Genomic DNA, 21,544 nt, shown 5'->3' on the forward strand with positions numbered 1-21,544 from the left:
AAAGTTTGATAAAAATATCTGTGGGCTATAGGTACGTTCTTAAACCACAAGGTTTTTTTGCCTATTACTGAATTTCTCTGCTTTTTAATCCAGGAGGTAAGAAATGGGATCCTGTGCAAGTTTGCTGAGAATGGATTGATCATTTGCATACTTATTGAGTTCAGTGGGATTTACTCCCCTGCAATTATGCTTAGGATAGGTGGAACTGACCACAGGGGATGGGGAGGGGAGGAGGGGGATAGGAACAGGCAGGAGGGGAAGGGAGGTTTGATCATTTGCATGTTTATTGAGTTCAATGGGATTTATTCCCATGCAATCATGCTTAGGTTAGGTAAAACTGACCATGGGGAGGGAGGCCTAGAGTGGGCAGGGGAGAAGGACGAAGGAAGTGGGGAGGAGAGGGAAGAGGGGAGGAGAGGGAAGAGGAGGAGGAAGGGAGAGGAGAGGGGAAGGAGGAGAAAGGCAGGTCTGATCATTTGCATGCTTATTGAGTTCAGTAGGATTTACTCCCGTGCAATCATGGCTAGGATAGGTAAACTGACCATGGGGCAGGGGGGAGAATAGAGAGAAGGAGGAACGGGGGAGAAGGGAGCAGAAAGAGTGGAAGGGGGAAGGAGGGATTGGAACAGGAGGGGAAAGAAGGGAATTGGAGGGGGAGGAGTGAAGGAAGGGGGAGGGAAGGGGCAAAAGGGAGATGATGGGAAGGAGGGGGAGGGAGGGGGAGGGAGGGGGAGGGAGGAGGAGGAGGGGAGGGCAGTTTTGATCATTTGCAAGGCTATTGAGTTCAGTGGAATTTACCTCCGTGCAATCATGCTTAGGATAGGTAAAACTGACCATGGGGGAGGAGGGGATTGGAAGGGGATGGGGGAGAGGAAGGGAGGGTTGAAGGAAGGGGGAGGGAAGGGGCAAGAGAGAAGATATAGGAGAGAGGAGGAGGGGAGGACAGGTTTGATCATTTGCATGTTTTTGAGTTCAGTGGGATTTACTCCTGTGCAATCTTGATTAGGATAGGTGAAACTGACCTGGGAGAGAGGTAGGGAGGGGAGGAGGAAGGAGGAAGGGGGAGGGGAGGAGATTGGGTGGGTGGGCACTGGGAAGAGGGGAAGCCCCTTTCCTTTCCAAATGGAAAACATTGTGAACGGTATCATTCTTTTACAGGGTTTCCCCCAAATTGTATTCTACAGCAGGCACATGTAGCCTCCCACCCAAATTTAAACCAAAGCTGTCCCTGGCCACATCCACACCAGACCTTTATTCCACTTTAGACAATCATGGCTTCTAACAAAGAATCTTGGGAAGGGTAGTTAGTGAAGGGTGCTGAGAGTTGCTAGGAGATGCCCTGTTCCCCTCACAGAGCTTCAGTCAGGGCGGCTAACTGTTGAACCACTCTGGCCACTGGAGCTCTGTCAGGGGAACAGGAGTCTCCTCTTAGCACCCTTCACAGACTACACTTCCCAGGATTCTTTGGGGGAAGCCATGACTGTCTCAAGTGAAATAAAGGTCTGGTGTGGGTTTGGCCCCCTGATTAGGCAAGCCAAACAGCTGTGAGTCTGGCTTTTAGAACACTGACAGTTGGTTCTTACTGAGCATGCCCAGTCAACAGATTATGAGAACTCTGACAGAAAAAAGTCCAAAGGGGTCCGGTTTTTCTCTCTCTCTTTTTACACTTTGAACTCTCGATTCTCTCTGACTGTTTTGTGTATTGCCATGAAAATTGAGAGGGTTGTTAAGCAAGTGTTTCTGAGTTCAAGACTATGAGTTCAGGACTATAAGTGGAGTCCCTCAAGGATCGGTATTGGGACCTGTACTTTTCAACTTGTTCATTAATGACCTAGAATTAGGAGTGAGCAGTGAAGTGGCCAAGTTTGCTGATGACACTAAATTGTTCAGGGTTGTTAAAACGAAAAGGGATTGCGAAGAGCTCCAAAAAGACCTCTCCAAACTGAGTGAATGGTCAGAAAAATGGCAAATGCAATTCAATATAAACAAGTGTAAAATTATACATATTGGAGCAAAAAATCTTAATTTCACATATACGCTCATGGGGTCTGAACTGGCGGTGACCGACCAGGAGAGAGACCTCGGGGCTGTAGTGGACAGCACAATGAAAATGTCAACCCAGTGTGTGGCAGCTGTGAAAAAGGCAAATTCCATGCTAGGGATAATTAGGAAAGGTATTGAAAATACAACAGCCGATATCATAATGCCATTGTATAAATCTATGGTGCAGCCGCATTTGGAATACGGTGTACAGTTCTGGTCGCCTGATAAGAACATAAGAACATAAGAAGAGCCTGCTGGATCAGGCCAGTGGCCCATCTAGTCCAGCATCCTGTTCTCACAGTGGCCAACCAGGTGCCTGGGGGAAGCCCGCAAGCAGGACCCGAGTGCAAGAACACTCTCCCCTCCTGAGGCTTCCGGCAACTGGTTTTCAGAAGCATGCTGCCTCTGACTAGGGTGGCACAGCACAGCACAGCACAGCACAAAGGATATTATAGAGTTGGAAAAGGTTCAGAAGAGGGCAACCAGAATGATCAAGGGGATGGAGCGACTCCCTTACGAGGAAAGGTTGCAGCATTTGGGGCTTTTTAGTTTAGAGAAAAGGTGGGTCAGAGGAGACATGATAGAAGTGTATAAAATTGAGAAAATGGCATTGAGAAAGTGGATTGAAAAAAGTGTTTTCTCCCTCTCTCATAATACTAGAACTTGTGGACATTCAAAGAAGCTGAATGTTGGAAGATTCAGGACAGACAAAAGGAAGTACTTCTTTACTCAGCGCATAGTTAAACTATGGAATTTGCTCCCACAAGATGCAGTAATGGCCACCAGCTTGGATGGCTTTAAAAGAAGATTAGACAAATTCATGGAGGACAGGGCTATCAATGGCTACTAGCCATGATGGCTGTGCTCTGCCACCCTAGTCAGAGGCAGCATGCTTCTGAAAACCAGTTGCCGGAAGCCTCAGGAGGGGAGAGTGTTCTTGCACTCGGGTCCTGCTTGCGGGCTTCCCCCAGGCACCTGGTTGGCCACTGTGAGAACAGGATGCTGGACTAGATGGGCCACTGGCCTGATCCAGCAGGCTCTTCTTATGTTCTTATGTTAAGTTTTGTAAGGTTTTGTTTTGAAATGAGCTTAAGGGAAGCATCGGAATGGCATGGGGGTCTTTTCAATTTAACATTGCGGAATGCGAAAAATCCATGCTGACTATAGTATACAGCCACTCTTGTGGCTGTATAATAAAATGTTATGGTGAACAGTATCCCCTCCCTGATATTTCCCCTTAGAATGAACATTGCCACTAGGTATGATGGACAGAGGCACATATTTTCAGTTTGTGGACTTCAGTGACTAAACCTGCTCATCTGGTCCACAGATAAGCACCCACTGCACAAGATCACATCCACACCATACATTTATAGCACATTTAAAGCATATGGCCTTCCCCAAAGAATTTTGTGAATTGTCATTCACCTTTCACTGAGCTATGTTTCCCAGCACCCTTAACAAGCCACAGTTTCCAGGATTACATCAGAGGTACCATGTGCTTCAAATGTGCTTGAAGTGTATGGTGTGGATGTACTCAAGACTAGGATGGGTAGATAGGCAGCATGAGTGATTTTATCTAAAACATTCTTGAGCAGTTCAGTATGAGGCAGGCCTATGGCATGAAATAGTTGATAGTGTACAGTTACAGTAGGGGAAAGGTCTAAACAGCAGCTGGAACAGGATCACTAATGGAAAAAGTATTAGGAACAGCTACCAGCCTGCTTGCATTTATCCATGCTCTTGAGACATTATGTCCTCATCAGAGGTAAATCAAAGCCACAAGAGAAAATTCATGCAGAGATCATTTCTCAAAGCAGAAAGGTTGACATCACCCAGCAGTGATGCTCCCTGGAAGGCAGGAAGCCTGGGTGCTGTTTTGCTGGCAACAATCCACCACTAACAAATGCTTTGCAATAGCCATAATAGCTGAAAAGTCACACAGAGTGCTGAAAGGAGAGTATGCCAAGCACCAGTATTAGTCATCCTGTAATCTACTGGGATTTATTAAAATTTAAGGGTTGAGATTATTGTGCTGCTCAAGCAAGCTTCTAACAACTGAGTTAAAGAGACATTGCAAGCTTTGTTTCTAGCTAGGGAAACATAACTTTCTTGTTCAACATCTTGTTTAACATAAAAAGGCATAACCTTTATGGGCATTGAAGACCCCTGGTCAAATCTAGCTCCAAAAAGGAACCTTTATAACCCAGAGAGCAAACCAGTTTTTTTTTGTATGTAAATCTAAACTAAAATTTGGCAAGCAAGTAGATGGGATGGGATGGAGGGATCAACATCATACAACCCTTTGATTGCCATCATGTTTTATCCACCTGATTTGTGAAGAAAGGGGCTTGTAAGAAAAGATTGTTTTAACTAGTTATTCCTTGTGCAATTATTTGTACCTGGTGAGGTAATTTTTAAAGGCATTATCTAGGTCAAGGATGGGGAATCTGTGGCACTCAATATCTTTCTTTTTTTTTCTTTAATGAAAGTGCCATTAAAAAAAATAAAAAGCATCAAGAATTGGAAAAAAATGAAATTATCCCCTTCACTTTTTTAATGTTATGGAGCCTTCGTGTTTTGGCAGTGAGTCTGAACATGGAATTCCTGCAGAACTGCGTATTAAATCCACATGCTTACAAAGAGAGGTCACTGTGAAGTGTTGTTATTCAGAATACCAAAGCGATTAAAAATGACAGGCCATGCAGGGGCAAGTTTGACATTTGGATAAATATTTTGGTCCAAGTGGCTAAAAATGGGAAGCCCTGTAACACTTCCACCTCACAACTTTTTAATAATGGCTTGATCTTCAAATATTAATAAATGTTGGGTCTTCAACCTAATTCTTGTCTCATGTATTGATGCAATTCAACATTAAGCATCTTTGCAGGGTAAAATTCTGACCTTTTTATTGTTATTTTAAATAAAGCTGAGCAGAGCTTGGAAAAGTTACTTTTTTGAACTACAACTCCCATCAGCCCCAGCCAGCATGGCCACTGGATTGGGCTGATGGGAGTTGTAGTTCAAAAAAGTAACTTTTCCAAGCTTTGAAGCTGAGCCAAATTACATAATTGCAATAACTGTGTTTTAGTTAATGCATTTTAACCTGCAAGACTGCCATCAACTTGTGTGATTTCAGTGAGTAAAATCTATGGATTTCTGTTCAGTCTACTACCATCAGGTTTTCGCTATGGTGCACCCCTATGCTTTTTCCTTGCAGACTGGTAATCCAGCCATGGTGGTGAATGAATGAATTTTATTATTACGGTCATAGACCAGCCAACAGCCATGGTGGTTTATTTTATTTATACTTTAATCCTGAGCTTACTGACCTGAAAATAAATCTAACTTAAAATAATGGGGCTCACTTCCATATAATTCTGGTTAGGAATAGGGAGATTAGTTTTACACTGGATTTATTTCCAGGTAAGTAAGCTCAAGATTAAGTTATAAATATATGATAAATTAGTGTGGCTGGGCAACCCATCAGGCTGCAAGGAAAGTGCACAGGGGAGCACGTGAGTAGGCAATGAAGTGGTAGTTTGTATCCCAGGGATGGGGAAACTCTGATCCCTCAGATGTGACTGGACGATAACTCCCATCATCCCTGACCATTGGATGTGTTGGGCATGGGGCTGATGGGAGTTGAAGTCCAACAACATCTGAAGGGCCACCAATTCTCTACCCCCGATGTACCACTTCAAACTGCATGTGAGGATCATAATTTTGAATGTTTCTGCACATAGAAACTCTCTGAAAATTGAAATCTAGCATACCCCTTTACCAGTTGTCTTTGGGAGAGTTTTTTAAAATTATGGGAGCCTCCAAAAATGTGCCCACCCCTCACATTTAATTCATACAAATAAACCTTATCTGTATTGTGAAGCTGACTAGTACCCTGCTTTGGCAATCATATGAGGTTGAAAGTAAAACAAATAAGAAACAACTCTGTGATACAGATTTGGCTGAGAGGAGGTGACTTGCCCAAGACCACCCAAGTGAGCTCAACAGCCAAGTAAGATTTGAACCCATACAATATTTCACTGCACTATACTGGTGCCACCTAATGGCATATTCTTCTAGCTCTATTCCCTAATCAGCTGATCTGACCTGGAATGGATCCAGAAATCACAATTAAAAATTGCTGCACTGAAGCCACTTGTACAGTGCAATGGCTAAAATATTTTAAAAAACATTCATAGAATCATTGTTAGAACCAAAAGTATATCTAAAAGGAAGAGAGATAGTCCCAAAGGAAGAGCTGCCTACCCATCTATTAGCCACCAATGGATCAGTCTATGTCGGGGCAGAGTACCTTTTTGGTCCAGCAGGCCAGATTGTTATTGGTCTGTACCCCTGTGGGCCAGCTTGACAGGTGAGTGGGACAACACATTCATCAATCACCTGATGTCATTATGATGTCAGATGATTAACAGGTGGGTTGTCCTGCCCGCCTGTCAAAGTCCGTTGCACAGTGCTTCCCAAGTGGCAAACCACCAGCCCTGTGCTTCATCTGGAAGACCTGAATCAGCTGACGGACAATGACTTCAACCCTGCTTTCTGCAGGGATTAGCTGTGTGATCATGTTCCCATGGGGAACTTGGCCACGCGGCTGGTCCAGCTGCATCTTTATCTGCCCCACACCTGGCATCACAAACAGAATCATAGAGCTGCTGGTCTGCTGGTTCTACATTGTTCATAGCTAATTTATAATGGTGCATCACTGACCTAGTGAATTGCTTTAGATTGCTGTTTTCATGGTGGGATTTTATTCAAATGTGATACTGCCCTTTATATTTGTGAGGATTTTGCCCTGCAAGGCTTAAGCAACCTAGAAATATTTAAAACTGTTGGGAGTAAAGCACCAACACTTGTAACAAATAAACTGAACCAGAGGGGTGGGGTGGAGGGATAGACAGAAAGGCAACCTATTATTCCCTCACTGATTCTTTCTTTAAACTTGTTTGCTTTTCCTCAGGCTTTACTTTCTCCCTTCTCTTCCTTTCTAGTTAGTCAGAGAGGGTGCCTGTGAGTGCAATTTACAAAGGCCACATGTATGCCTATAGTCAGAATGACTTTCTTTCCCAGTAATAACAAACCTTAAGTTTCTTTATTCTTTCAATCAACAGTCTTACCAGACTATTCATTTCCAGCACTCCGCTGTGATAGATACCAAACTCCAATAAAACAAACAAAACAAAACACCCTCCAATCAGAGAGATAAAAGGTGCATTAGATGTGAGTTTACAGGAAGGAGATGATACAGAGATAATTTATTCTAAGCAGGCAACATATCCCTGGTGCCAACTTGGGCCACTCAAAACAGAACTGCTTCTTTTAGACATTCTGTAGTACATCCATAGCCTTTCAGATCCCAAATGCCTTTCACGTGGACACAAACTATGGATTCCATTGTGAACTGTTTTGTTTAATAATCCGTTTTAACCTCTATGCAGAAATAATCGTCACACCTAAATCCATCAGCAGCCCTGAGGAATAAATCAACTTACTCATAGTAGCCTTTTTTGGAGGCCATGTGTATAGGTAAGAACCCATCCTTATTGGTTTTGTTAGCATCGGCACCTTGGGACAAGAGAAACTCCACAATCTTCTCATGTCCATTTTTACAAGCTTCATAGAGAGCAGAGGCTTTGTCGCTTGCTTGAGTATTGATATCAGCTCCTGGGAGTGGAAGAAATATAAGGCAAGGGTCAGAAGAAACTGGGAAATCAGTAGCATTTGTCTTTATGTCTGAACGTTTTGTAAGAAAAGTGGCATTAAGACTTCTTATGTCTGTATGCCAGAGAAGAAGCTTAAACCATTCAAGAGCTGAGTTTTCAGCCCACACACAGAATTCTTCCATGCATCAGGTGTCATGTTCACTGCAGTGGAGGTTGCACCATTGCTTTTCAGTGGAGGGGAGTTTACCACATTCATGTCTTCTCTGCCACAGTGAATTTAGCAGCCCTTATAGTCAGGGCACCATATCTCCATTAGACTATTTATGCCTCAGGCAGTAGTGTAGTGGCAAATTCAGAAGTGCAGGGCCCCTTCATAACAGTTATGCCACGCCCCCTCACAACCACACAGCCCTTCTAAGATGATAAAACCTTCTAAGATTATACAATAAAATGAGCTTTCAGACCCTTACTTCGTATGGAATACTTTCCCTTACTGATGCATTTCAACGATCAATGCAGATCTCCATTAGTTGTCTTTTAGCTAGATCTATTTTCTGTGCACATACATGGGCAAATGTACTAAGATGCTGCAAGGTAAGGAACTTTGTTTGCTGAGTTTCTCTTCCTGATTGTCATAGTAAGACTCAGAGTAACTGCATTCTTCCCCCCTCCTATGCCTTCTCCCACCACAACAGATGTCCTTAGGAGCCAATCAGAATGAAAGGGGTGTGTTAGCCACTCTTCTCAGTGGCTGACTCACCTCCTTTAACTCTGATTGGCTCCAATAAACAGGAAAGGAGGCTGGAGACTCAGATACACTGCTGGGACCCTGTTCTCAAAAAAATAAGGGAACTAATACCCACCCAACCCCAGACCCTGGACAACTACATCCCTAGCCTCAGGGGTGTGCATTCTAAAACAAATGAAAAATTAAAGAAATGAATCTTGTTCATTTCATTTTAGTTATAAAAATTAATAAGAAGTCAAGCAAATGAGTTCTGAATGAAAAAAAATGTTTCTCATTAGCTTTAGTTGTTTCTATTGGGATGAAAAAATGGAAACAGTCTGGAACACCCTGTATAGGTCAGAGAAAGATTACAGGGAGAAAGAGCAGTGAACAATGTAAAATGGTATCTATAAAACCGTGAGTCTTTGTCCTATGTCTCTGAAATTTGGCAGTTCTGATCCTTTTCTGGTGGTGGGGAAGGATGCCTGAACATTTAAGATCCAAAACACTGATGTTGCATTAAGAGCAGCAATAAGCAATAAGTTGAAGGCAACAGGAAATGTATAGGATGTGTGCCTTTTACAATTACTTATAAAATTTGAACCCTTTTCCCCATCTGTCTGAAATGTGACACTCGTAATGTTTTGAAGGAGTAGTAAAATTCCTGAAAATGCGATACCATTTGGATGAAAAACACCGAAGTTACTGGCAGCAAAACTGACTGGGTTTCCCACTGAAATCAATGGTAAACAAACATGAATGGGAACACTCCGATTCACAAATTACTGGCTCCATATATTCACACTCACTATAAAAACAACACTAGATGTACCCACTGCTTCCCTTTGCTACATCATTTCTATTTGTGTCATATGTATTAGATGCGTAGGAGCTATTCATGGATAGGGATGGGAAAGAAATTAGATAGGTTCACAGTTAAACCCAAATCTATCAAATTTGTACTATCCAATCCAATGTGAGACTGAAACACAGCCATCCTTCAAAATCTGCACTTATCCAAATTTTGCAATACAGTTCTTCAATCAACCAATGTTTACAAAAATCCATATATTAGGGGAGATGTGCATAAAAATGAATAAGTAAGTGAAAATATCATATAAAATGGTATATTAGGAGAAATTACTTGCAAAAATGTGTACTTTAGTGAAAACTGCATACAAAAATGTATTTTTTTTAGGAAAAAAGAATTTTCATAAGGATTTTTTTAAAAAAATTGCAAATTGCAATTTGCTGCAGAAATGTGGAGAAGTGAAGTTAAGATTGAAAAAATGAGAATCTGAGAGAACCAAAATTGACAGATCCTTCTATTCCTATTCATGGTTAATCTGCTCCAACAGAGCCAGTAGAAAAGATATATAAATGGAAGCCACAATCCACTAACAGTGCAATCCTACCCTGTCTAATCAAAATGTTTTTATAGATTTGCAACCTTAGTTCCATACAATGAAATTCTAACATGCCAGAATTCTCTCTCTGCTTGATCACAAAAACTATGCACACTTAATTTAGGAATAAGTCCCATTGAACAGGGTGAGACTTCCTTCTTGTTTGTTCACCGCCCTGAGAGCTATTTCGCTAAGGGCGGTATATAAATTGAAATAATAAATAAATAAATAAATAAACACCAGTAGGATTCAGCTGCACAACCGTCTGCCAAAGACAATCTGCTCCCTTTGCACACAGCAAAAGCTCCCTATTGTATTTGAGGTTTTAATGTAACTGTAACTGGGAACACAGTTACAAAGCCCAACATGAGGCTACTTCTTAACGAGAAAGAAATGAAATCTTTGTTTTATAGCAAACACTGTGCATTGTATAAATGCAATAACATTATTGCAGGAGTTCCCAGAAGGGTTTTTAAAGCTTGGAATAGTTAGACAGTTTTATTATATTTTCCTCTTGCAAATCTTTTTTTTTTGTTCATAATTGAACTTTGGAAACTGAAATCTAATCTCAGCCACTTTTTCAGTTTACTCAACGTTTCAAATATTGAACATGCAGTTTTACACTCTTACGAAGTACATTCCCACATGTTCCAACTGTCCCTATTTATCAGGGGCATTATTTTATCCCTATTTCTGCTTCGTGGAGAAATGTTGGGTCTCTGTAAGTTAAATCTGATTGGCAGATAAATTAGTTATTTAATTAAACACATAGCCCCATAATCAGTTTCCTCAAGCAAGAACTCTTGGAGATTAGAATTTCAACAGTCTTCCATTGCAAGCTAACCAGACAAGACCAATAAAAAAAGCAAATCCAAAATTATAAAGTGATGCCTGAAAAACCCAGCCCTCAAAACTAATGGATTGTTTTGCAACTGGAAGCCACAATGCATGATATGTGCGTACTTGTGCAATTCTACTTACCACACTTGGCAAGGTAACGCAAGGCTTCTAAGTGGCCACTCTCAGCGGCCACAAAAAATGAGGTGATCCCATAGGAATTTGCAGTTTCAGCTTTGGCACCTCCTTTGATCAAAAGATCTATTATTTCCAAATCATTCCGAGCAACAGCTTCGTGGAGAGCAGTCCATCCCCGATTGCAGCGATGGTTCGTGTCAGCATTGTATTGCAACAGCACCTTAACTGCTTCGACATTTTTGCGTTCACAGGCTGTTGTAACAAAAGAAGGTTTAGGTCATCTGAAAAACATTTTTATTTTGGACAATTTCACGAAGAAGTTACCCATTGTCCAAGAAAGGCGTTTAGTCCATTCTACATTTTTTCTTTTTCAAAACAAATCCAAGATTTTAGTTTGCTTTCAGTGTATAAGAGGATTGGTTTGCAAACCTTCCCCCCACCAAACGACTAGACCATGTAAAATAATCAAGCTTGTGGCATTATTTTAGATTTTCACACAAAAATAAACCCACATTTATTTATTTATAAAAAAGAGTTACATACCACTTTTCAGCCCTAAAATAGCCTGTGATGTTCCTATATTAATGTATATATGGTAAGTGTTGGTTGTTTAGAAGATATATGGTAAGTGGAGTGAAAGAGGGGGAGTGAATGGGCAGTAGAATGCGAGATGATTGGCTGAGTGTTTAAAATGGCTGAATGTATAAAAGGAAGAGTGAGAGTGGAATCAGGGGGGAGAAGAGAACTGAGTGGGTTGCTTGGTGGGGTTTAGAGAGTTGTTTGCCAGGAGGGAGGTGGAGTTTGGATTAGTATTGAGTAAAACCATATGCTTATGTGCCTTAAGAAGAAATCTTGTTAATCTTGTTAGCTTTGTTATCTGTAATAAATACTTAATTTGGTTTACCAAAGCCCTGATCCTTGGCTGGGGTTTCACAGACCAGAAGGGAGGGTAAGGTAATGACCAAGGCTGAAGGGGAACTGTAACAAATGGTGGCAGCGGTGAATAACAATACCAGTATTCAGAGTCTCTGGGAATACTAGTATTGGGACGTTACTGGTGGTTGCCTAGCAGGGGGATCTGTTGAGATCTGTGCTAGAGCGGGGAGAGAAACCATAAGAGAGAGCGGTCCAGACTGGTGGAGTCCCTGGTGGTGCCTAGTGACAGGCAGTAGCCACGCGCAGGTAGGAACCTGACAGGGAGAGCCAGGGAAGGACGCATCGCATGTGGTGGCAGTAGCGGTGGGATACGAACAACAGAGAATCCAGATACGTATACTAGAGAATCCCTAACAGTGGTGTGGCAAACAGAAATAACAAAACAAGATTACTTGTGAGAGTGACTGGCAAAGAGTGTGTGGCAAAGAGTGAGTGAACTCAAACACCATGGCTGAATATATAAAACTGAAAAGAGAGGAGCTGGTGGAGAAGTACATAACATTCAATTTACCTCACGAGGGTAAAGGGGTAGATGAATTGAGGGTAGCACTTATAGGATTTGCAACTGCCCAGCAAAAACAACCTGTCAGGGAAGAGACCCCAGAAGGATACTCAAGCAATCCCGCTTATATAGAGTACTTGAGAGAGAAGTTAAGATGGGAGGCTGAGGAAAAAGACAAGCAGAGAGTCTTTGAAATGGAAGAAAAAGACAAACAGCGGGTCTTTGAGGCTGAGGAAAAAGACAAACAGAGGGAGTTGGAAACTGAGAAGTTGAGAATGGGGTTTGAGGAGAGGGAGAAGCAATGAGCATTGGATGCTGAATTACAAGTAGAAAAGTTAAAATTTGATAGAGAGAAATTTCACTCTGAGGAGACAAGGAAAGACAGAGATGGAGCAAAAATAAAAATTACTCCAAAGGACTTTGCTGTCTGTGAGCCTGGTCAAGATCCTCAAATTTACCTCAGCACCTTTGAAAAAGCAGCTCAGTTGTGGGGGCTACATGAAGATAAATACATGCAGTATTTATCAAACCTGATTAAAGGGGAATTGGCTGAGGTATACCAATATTTCCCCTCAGACAGGCCCGTCACCTATGCTGAATTCAAAGAAGCAGTGTTTAAAAGATTCAGACTGGGGCCTGATTATTTTAGAAAGCTTTTCAGAAATTGCCAGATACAGACAGGGAGGTCTTTCGTGGAGCTGGGGGCAAAACTGATGGACATATTTGGGAAATGGCTGACAAGTGCAAAAGCTCAGTCTGTGGAGGAGGTGAAAAACCTCATGATATTGGATCAATTATACCATCAGTTACCACCAGAAATAAGGCTCCTGGTCAAAGACCGTTCCCCTACATCGGTGCAGGAGGCCGCAGAGATGGCGGATCACTTCGCCTCCAACAGAACTGGCTGGGTGGGGAAAACAACAAGAGATTTTAAACCCAGACCATATAACGCTGGCAGAAGGGATGTGGTACCACAGAGAGTGAGTCCTCCAGTAAAATCTGAAGGGCACAGGACACCCCAGAGTGGATCTGTGTACCCTAAAAGTGAGGAGAAATTATGCTACAAATGTGGTAGACCGGGGCACCTACGTTTTCAATGTGAGGTTGCCAACCCCATTAGTAATCCTGCTCAGACAAGGACAGTGAAAACAGAGCCCAAGGCTTTAGAAACAGCGAAAAAGGTTCAGTTCTGCCAGATAAACTGGACAGAAGTAACAGACCTTGATTCAAGTCTGAGAGAGGAAGTGAGTGTACAAGGGGCAAATTATTGGGCATTGCTTGATACTGGTGCCGCTCAGACATTACTGAGGCCAGATTTAATAAAATCTGAGGTAATATTACCTCAGGAAACTGTGACTATCCAAGGAGTGAGGGGTCAACCAGAAAGTTTGCCTGTGGCCCTAGTGAAAATGGAATGGAGAGGCCGAGAGGGCCGATATAAAGTAGGCATTAATGCCCAGCAACAAGAACCAGTAATACTGGGAAGGGATGTAATGGGCGCCCAAGGAAAGATCTATGTAGTGACCAGACAGCAACTTGGCAGAGAAAAAGAAGCCATATTAAGGGGGGCTGAAACAAACAGGGTGGAATCTGTTAACCAGCCTCAGGTCACCATAGCAACCACTAGCAGGCCTGCTGAAGGAGACAAACTGTATCAAGTGGTCTCTGATAATGATGAGGCAGATCAATTCAGGGAAGAGCTACAAAAAGATGTAAGTTTGAAGCAGATAAAGGAACAAGCTCTGACCCAACAGATTCCTTTCACTGACAAACTGAGGAATCAAGTTGTGTGTGAGAATGGGATTTTATATCGACTGTGGATGCCTGCTGAGAGAAAGGATGAATGTGAACCAGTGAAGCAATTGATAGTACCTAGCAAATACAGAACCAGATTGCTAGAGGTAGCCCACGATGTCCCATGTGCAGGACATCTGGGAATAAAAAAGACCAAGAGGAGATTGGCTGCACACTATTATTGGCCAAACATCTCCAAAGATGTAAAACAACATTGTCTATCTTGTGGAATATGCCAAAAGGTGGGGAAAAGTGGAGTAAAGACTAAGGCACCCTTAAAGCCCCTTCCTATAGTTGGACAACCCTTTTATAGAGTGGGAATAGATTTGGTGGGCCCTTTTTCCAAACCCACAAGGCATGGCAAGAAATATCTAGTGGTGGTGGTGGATTTTGCCACCAGGTACCCAGACGCAGAAGCACTAAGATCCGTGGAAGCCCCTGTAGTGGCAGAGGCTTTATTAAAAATCTTTATGAGGCTGGGATTCCCTCATGAAGTGCTGACGGATCAAGGCAGTGTATTCATGGGAGAAGTGATGCAATGTATGTGGAAATGTTGTGGTCTAAAACATCTAAAGACCACTACTTACCATCCCGCCACTAAAGGGTTAACAGAGAGATTCAATGGCGTTTTGAAGGGCATGATCAGAAGCTATGTTCAAGATCACCCACAAGACTGGGATGAACGGTTGGGATGCTTCTTATTTGCATACAGAGAAGTCCCTCAGGAGTCAACAGTCTTCTCACCCTTTGAACTCATGTTCACTAGAAAAGTGAGGGGACCTTTGGAACTATTAAAAAATTCATGGGAAGGAACCCTGGGAGAGTACAAAACATCTGTAGTAGATTTTGTATTGGAATTCCGCAATAAATTAACATCAGTGATGGAGGTGGTGGAAAAGAATTTGAGTCAAGCACAGGAGAAGCAACGTTACTGGTATGACAGAACAGCCAGGGAACGTGTGTATGATGTGGGAGATATGGTTATGGCGTTCATACCCAGGAAACATGACAAATTACAGGCTAACTGGGAAGGACCATATACCATCAGAGAAAGGCTTGACACAGTGACGTATGTAATTACCACAGACCAATTAAACAAAAACAAAGTGGTTCATGTAAATATGTTAAAGCTTTACCATACCAGGGATGCACAGGTGTTGCAAGTTACCTTATTCCCTGAGGGAAGTGGGCCTGAACTTCCAGATTTGGTACAGGAAAGCAAAGACAAAGGAGGGGTAGATCAAGTGGAATGGTCAGAGGAGGTGAAGGAGGAAGTAAAAGAGGAGATTCTGAGAGTTTTGAAAACCTATAGGAATCTCTTTAGCAACAAACCTGGCCGAACCAGTATAGTTATACATTCCATTGATACTGGAGATCATGCCCCAATCAGATCTGTTCCGTACCGTGTGAATGGGAAAGTTTTGAATGAGATCAAAAAGGAGGTGGAAGAGATGCTGGAATTAGGAGTGATCAGGGAATCCATCAGTCCCTGGGCCTCAAGTATTGTCCTGGTTCCGAAAAAAGATGGAACGACAAGGTTTTGCATTGATTATCGGCTAATCAATAAAATTACTGTCCCAGATGCGTATTCTATGCCTAGGGTAGACGCAATGTTAGAGTTATTGGGGGCAGCAACCATTATCTCTACACTAGATCTCTGTAAAGGATTTTGGCAAATGGAACTAGACGAACAATCCAGAGCCAAAACTGCCTTCAGTACACCAGATGGGTTATATGAGTTTGTGACCTTACCCATGGGACTAAGGAACTCACCAAGTTCATTTCAGAGGCTAATCAATACTGTGTTGCGAGGCATGTCAGATTTTGCAGTGGCCTATATCGATGACGTGGCCATTTTTAGCAAGTCGGTGCCTGAGCATGTCCAACACCTGACAACAGTACTGGAGGCCTTAAGAAAAGCAGGCCTCACAATAAAAGCTAAGAAATGCCAGTTTGGACTAAAGGAAGTAATTTATTTAGGACATAAGGTGGGGAGTGGGAAAATCACCCCCTTATGGAGCAAGGTGGAGGCAATACAAGCATGGCCGATCCCCTTAACCAAAAAACAAGTAAGGGCATTTCTGGGTGTGGCTGGATTTTATAGGAAGTTTGTGAGAAATTTTGGGGAAATAGCAACCCCCTTGCATGAATTAACAAAGAAGAAGTGTTCTGAGCGTGTGGTATGGACGGATGAATGTCAGAAGGCTTTTGATCTACTGAAGCAAGCCTTGTGCCAACGACCCATATTAATAGCACCAGACTATGAGAAACCATTCATCGTGGCTACAGATGCGTCGGACCTGGCGCTGGGAGTCGTCTTGCTACAGGAGAGAGAAGGCACCAGACATCCAGCGGCGTACCTGAGTCGCAAGCTGACGCCGAGGGAGAAAAACTATTCGTCGGTCCAGAAGGAGTGCCTAGCGGTCGTGTGGGGACTGAACAAGTTGCGCCCATACGTGTGGGGACGAAGATTCACAGTGACTACGGATCATCGGGCCTTGTTATGGTTGCAGACTATGAAAAACCATAACACTATGCTGCAGACGTGGTCCTGGGCCCTATAGGACTATCAAGTGGACTTCCAGTTCATAAAAGGCAAGGACAATGTACTGGCCGATGGACTTTCCAGGCAAGTGGCTGGGACTGCAGTGATGTGACCAGACAGAGGAACAAAGAAAGACATTTTCCCCATAGAGACTTTTATTTGTTAACGCGACGTATAAATCCTGGAACAGGAATAATACTCTGCTGTTGTTTAAGGGGGGGGAATGTGATGTTCCTATATTAATGTATATATGGTAAGTGTTGGTTGTTTAGAAGATATATGGTAAGTGGAGTGAAAGAGGGGGAGTGAATGGGCAGTAGAATGCGAGATGATTGGCTGAGTGTTTAAAATGGCTGAATGTATAAAAGGAAGAGTGAGAGTGGAATCAGGGGGGGGAGAAGAGAACTGAGTGGGTTGCTTGGTGGGGTTTAGAGAGTTGTTTGCCAGGAGGGAGTGGAGTTTGGATTAGTATTGAGTAAAACCATATGCTTATGTGCCTTAAGAAGAAATCTTGTTAATCTTGTTAGCTTTGTTATCTGTAATAAATACTTAATTTGGTTTACCAAAGGCCTGATCCTTGGCTGGGGTTTCACAGACCAGAAGGGAGGGTAAGGTAAAGACCAAGGCTGAAGGGGAACTGTAACAAATGGTGGCAGCGGTGAAGAGAATAACAATACCAGTATTCAGAGTCTCTGGGAATACTAGTATTGGGACGTTACTGGTGGTTGCCTAGCAGGGGGATCTGTTGAGATCTGTGCTAGAGCGGGGAGAGAAACCATAAGAAAGGACGGTCCGGACTGGTGGAGTCCCTGGTGGTGCCTAGTGACAGGCAGTAACCACGAGCAGGTAGGAACCTGACAGGGAGAGCCAGGGAAGGACGCCTCACATAGCCCCCTTCCAAAAAAGTGATGAACTAGCAACTTTGATAAGTATACATATAATAAGGATCTAAAATGACTCCCTCTCCTGCTGATTTCATCATTTCAGATCTTCTCATGTAGAGTTTGTATATCTTCCTTCCTGCTTTGAAAATGGCAGCAGACTACTAATTACATGGCATGGATGATATACTTAGCCTACTGTTCATCACAAAGTGATCTCAGGGCGGGAAACAATTGAAACTCAGAAAGAACACAACAAATGATAATAAGAAAAAGTCTAGATTATACAACAAAGCAGCAACCAGTACAATATCAAAACCAGACAAGGCACTAATATCTTGCAAAAGCCTAGGCAAACAGATCTCAGCTGATGATGGAAACTGAGAAGAGTCAGTCCCGGCTGCATCTCAGAAGCACCAGCTGCATTCAATAGACAGGGTCCTCCACCAAGAAGGTCCTTCCCCATGTAATGCAATTGGCTGACTGCTGGTCTTACCAAAAAGCCCTCCTTCAATGATCTCAACACACAGGCAAGTTCATAGTACTTTTGTTTGCCGCCCTGGGCTTCTACTGGGAGGAATGGTGGGATATAAATAAAATAATAAATAAATAAATAAAAATATGGGAGGAAATTCTCATTCAGGTATTTATGTCCTAAGATGTATACCTCAGCCTGTATTGAGCCACCCTGGGCTCCTGCTGGGAGGAAGGGCAGGATATAAATAAAATAATAAATAAATAAATAAATATTGACCCTAAGATGTATAGGGCTGTACTTGTCTTTGGGGCAAGCCTCGTGTACCGTTTCTAGACCTGACATCTTAGATGATGTCAGGCATGAGTGAGTTCAATCTGTGGCTTGAAACCTGCAGCTTGAATCCTGCAATAACAGAAAAAGGTGTCAGGTTCAAAAAGTGACTTTTTGATGCAAAGGAAGAATTAGGAACACATTTAGAGTAGGCTCCCAATTCTTCCTTTGCATCTGTGCTTGAATTCAAGTTAGGGATGCAAAGCATCTTCCTTTGCAGACTCAGCTCAAATAGCATCTGCAAAGCAATATTCTTCCTTTGCAGCCACATCTTGAACTCAAGCTGGGCTGCAAAGGAAAAATGTTCTTTGGGAAGCATGGCTTGAATGAAAGCTACACACATAAAGGAAAAAAGGAAGAGAGTGCACTCCCTGTTTTTTCCTTTGAAGTTGAGTCATCTGAAGCCATGGTGATGTCAGGTGATAGATGTCAGGGGGTGGGGGGAGGTATGGATACAGCCCAGTGGCTAGATCCTGCTCCCCACCCCTGCTAGAGTTGGATAGGATGTACTCACAGATGCTTGGAAATTTAAAATTAAAAAAACTCTGCACTGTGTGGAAGACAGGTCTGTGAATTTTCATATGTACGTAAGTCATATGTACACATTCAGTCATGTAAAGGTGGGGAGAAATCTGGCATATTTTCAAAATCGGAGTTCAAAATTCATAATTCAAACTTAGAATTTTAAATTTAGATTTGAATTATTTTTATTTGTTTAGCAAGAGCCCATTTTAAAGCTAAAACTGAATCCTTTTAAGGTAAACATTCATTAATTATTTCTGTTTCTCTATGACTTTTAAAAAGACACTGAACCTGTGAACTCATTGGTCCCTATTCTGAAAAAGTCCCCGTTGGCTCCCTACTGCTCAAACATTGTGTGTTGGGACCAGCTACTATTATATCTTTCAGGCAGGGACCACATTAGCACCAGGCATTCTTGGACAGCTACCAAGTCCCAGCTCCCTGGCAGGACCCACTGCTGATTCTTGACCTGACCCTCTGATCTTCTTTTTTATATTGCCCAACAGTCTGAGCACAGACAGGCAGTTGGATCTAGCCATCCTTTTAATTTCCCACAATGCTCCTGACCCAGAATTGTTCTGGGGACTTACAGGAGTTGTAGGAGGGGGAAGTGATCTTGCACTCAGGCTCTGCTGGGCTTCCCATAGGCATCTGGTTGGCCACTGTGGGGACAGGATGCTGGACCAGATGGGCCATTGGCCAGATCCATCAGGGCTCTTCTTATGCTCTTATTTCAAGTATGGCTAGGGACATCCTCTCCATGTGGACTGAAGCACTGCGACCACAGCCAGATGAGCCTGCCAGCACCCACTAAGAGACGAGAGGGCCCACTGGGGGACACTTTGCTCAGGGTCTTCTCAAATCTGGGATGTTCAAAATATCCAGGATAGGAAGCATATCCAATGCTAAAGGTGTAACTAAATGCAGGCTAGAAGCTCATTGTAAACATGCACACCGTTATTTTGCACCCACTGTTTTCCCACCTCAAAAAAAGTAGTTTCCTTGTGTATGCTCAATACCTATGAGACTCAAGCCATTTACCTTTATAAAGTGGAGTCTCCCTAACTTTGTTTGCGATATCAGGGTCTGCTCCAGCCTGTAGCAATGAATGCATGCAATCAATATTCCCTCCATTTGTTGCTAAGTAGAGTGCTGTTTCCTCTTGAAGGGTACGCTGATCAATTATCCCAGGATACGCTATTGAGAAAGCATTGAGCCATTAGTAAGGCATGTAGTGCACATAGATAATTCTAACATCAGTCACTTGCTAATTATCTTTGGTCAATATTGTTACAAAGTCCAACTTTGATGTGACAGGAAACTACCCATATACATCTTGTAAGTCTCACACCTTTCATCAGGGTTGAAATTTTGCATGTTTTCCTGTTATTTTCTTGCTCCAACTTTTTTGGAAGAAATTACAATTTTCTGGGTACTTTTGGGAAGCCTGATTGCCTGAGTCCTTCTCCTGCCAGTGTCATCAGTGAAGATTTTGATACATTAAAGTGAGGTCACAGTATTTCCATGAAAAAACCACCACAAGATTTTATTGCAGCAAACCAGGATGAGACAGGAAGAGTTTAGGGGATGTGCAGAATGAAACCTTCAATATATGCCAAGAGAACTTGGAGGGAACGATGAGGTCCCCAAAGCTCTCCATAAAACTGCTGCTAGAATTGAGATCCTGGGTAACAATTGCTCTTCCTTTTCTCTTGCTTGTCAGCAAGAGACAGCAGGGATGGAAACAGAAGGTACAGTGAAAATGTTATTTATAAACAATCCCTTAGCCCAGGGTTCCCAAACCTCCCCCAGCATGGACTACTTGCATATTGCTGAAGGTCTTGGCAGACCACTTAAAGTTTTTTCTGCCTGTTGTTGAAATTGTAATGCGCTGTGCTAGGAGTTGTGCGATTTTTAATTGCATTTATTGCTTCTTTTATTTCTTATATTGAAATAAATTCAATATCTATTGATGAATATTTATTGATGAATAATATTGATGAATATGAAATAAATTTGAATTCCATTGAATTCAAATTGTAATACAATAAAATACAGTATAAGAAAAAAAAGCAATAAAAATAAATGCAATTTAAAATCAATATGAATATTTAATATGGACATGCCACAGATCACCTGAATGAAGCTTGTGGACCACTGGTGGTCCACAGACCACAGTTTGGGAACCTCTGCTGTAGCTTTTAATCTTTGGAAAGAAATGTGTATAAGCATGAAATTGCATATGCAAAAATAGGCTGAATAAGTACATTTGAATATTTTAGGGATTAATATGACTTAATGGGTTACTCTGTACCCTGTGATGGCTTCGTGTTTTGATTCTATCAGTTCTTTTTTTCTGATACTTGCATTTATGCAGCAGTTTCAAGCAGCCCTCTTGTCCATAGTAAGCAGCTTCATGGAGTGGCAGCCATCCATCTTTGTTAGGCTGTGCAAGGTTTTTGCCTGACTTCATCATATCATGCAATGCCTTTTCATCTCCTTTCTTGATCATTGACACCACAGGATCCAGCACTCTTTAAAACAAAGTTGAAAATGTGTCACTTTTTGCAGGATTTTGCTTCTGACATTTGCAATGGCATGATAGCACTATATGAATCTGGAAATACTCCGTGTGCCCTGGCTGCAGAATAGTCCACCATTATCGTTAAGCCTGTTGGGGTATTTTTGCCTGATGGATCACTTGAAGTTACTAGTTGAGTGTAC

At 42.4% G+C, this 21,544-nt stretch overlaps 1 protein-coding gene across 1 annotated transcript in view; it reads right to left on the minus strand.

Annotated features, from left to right (window-relative positions):
• The window catches only part of ASB2 (ankyrin repeat and SOCS box containing 2), a 50,944-nt gene that overhangs the window by 10,908 nt on the left and 18,492 nt on the right, over window positions 1-21,544 (minus strand). Inside the window, exons 4-7 of the mRNA XM_061612035.1 lie at window positions 21,188-21,354; window positions 19,862-20,017; window positions 10,839-11,084; window positions 7,554-7,725 (exon numbers count right to left, since the gene is read on the minus strand). Of these exons, the coding sequence (XP_061468019.1) occupies window positions 7,554-7,725; window positions 10,839-11,084; window positions 19,862-20,017; window positions 21,188-21,354 (741 nt within the window). The remainder of the gene's footprint in view (window positions 1-7,553; window positions 7,726-10,838; window positions 11,085-19,861; window positions 20,018-21,187; window positions 21,355-21,544) is intronic.

Source organism: Rhineura floridana, chromosome 2 (genome assembly GCF_030035675.1).
Source record: "Rhineura floridana isolate rRhiFlo1 chromosome 2, rRhiFlo1.hap2, whole genome shotgun sequence".
Classification (NCBI taxonomy): Eukaryota; Metazoa; Chordata; class Lepidosauria; order Squamata; family Rhineuridae; genus Rhineura; species Rhineura floridana.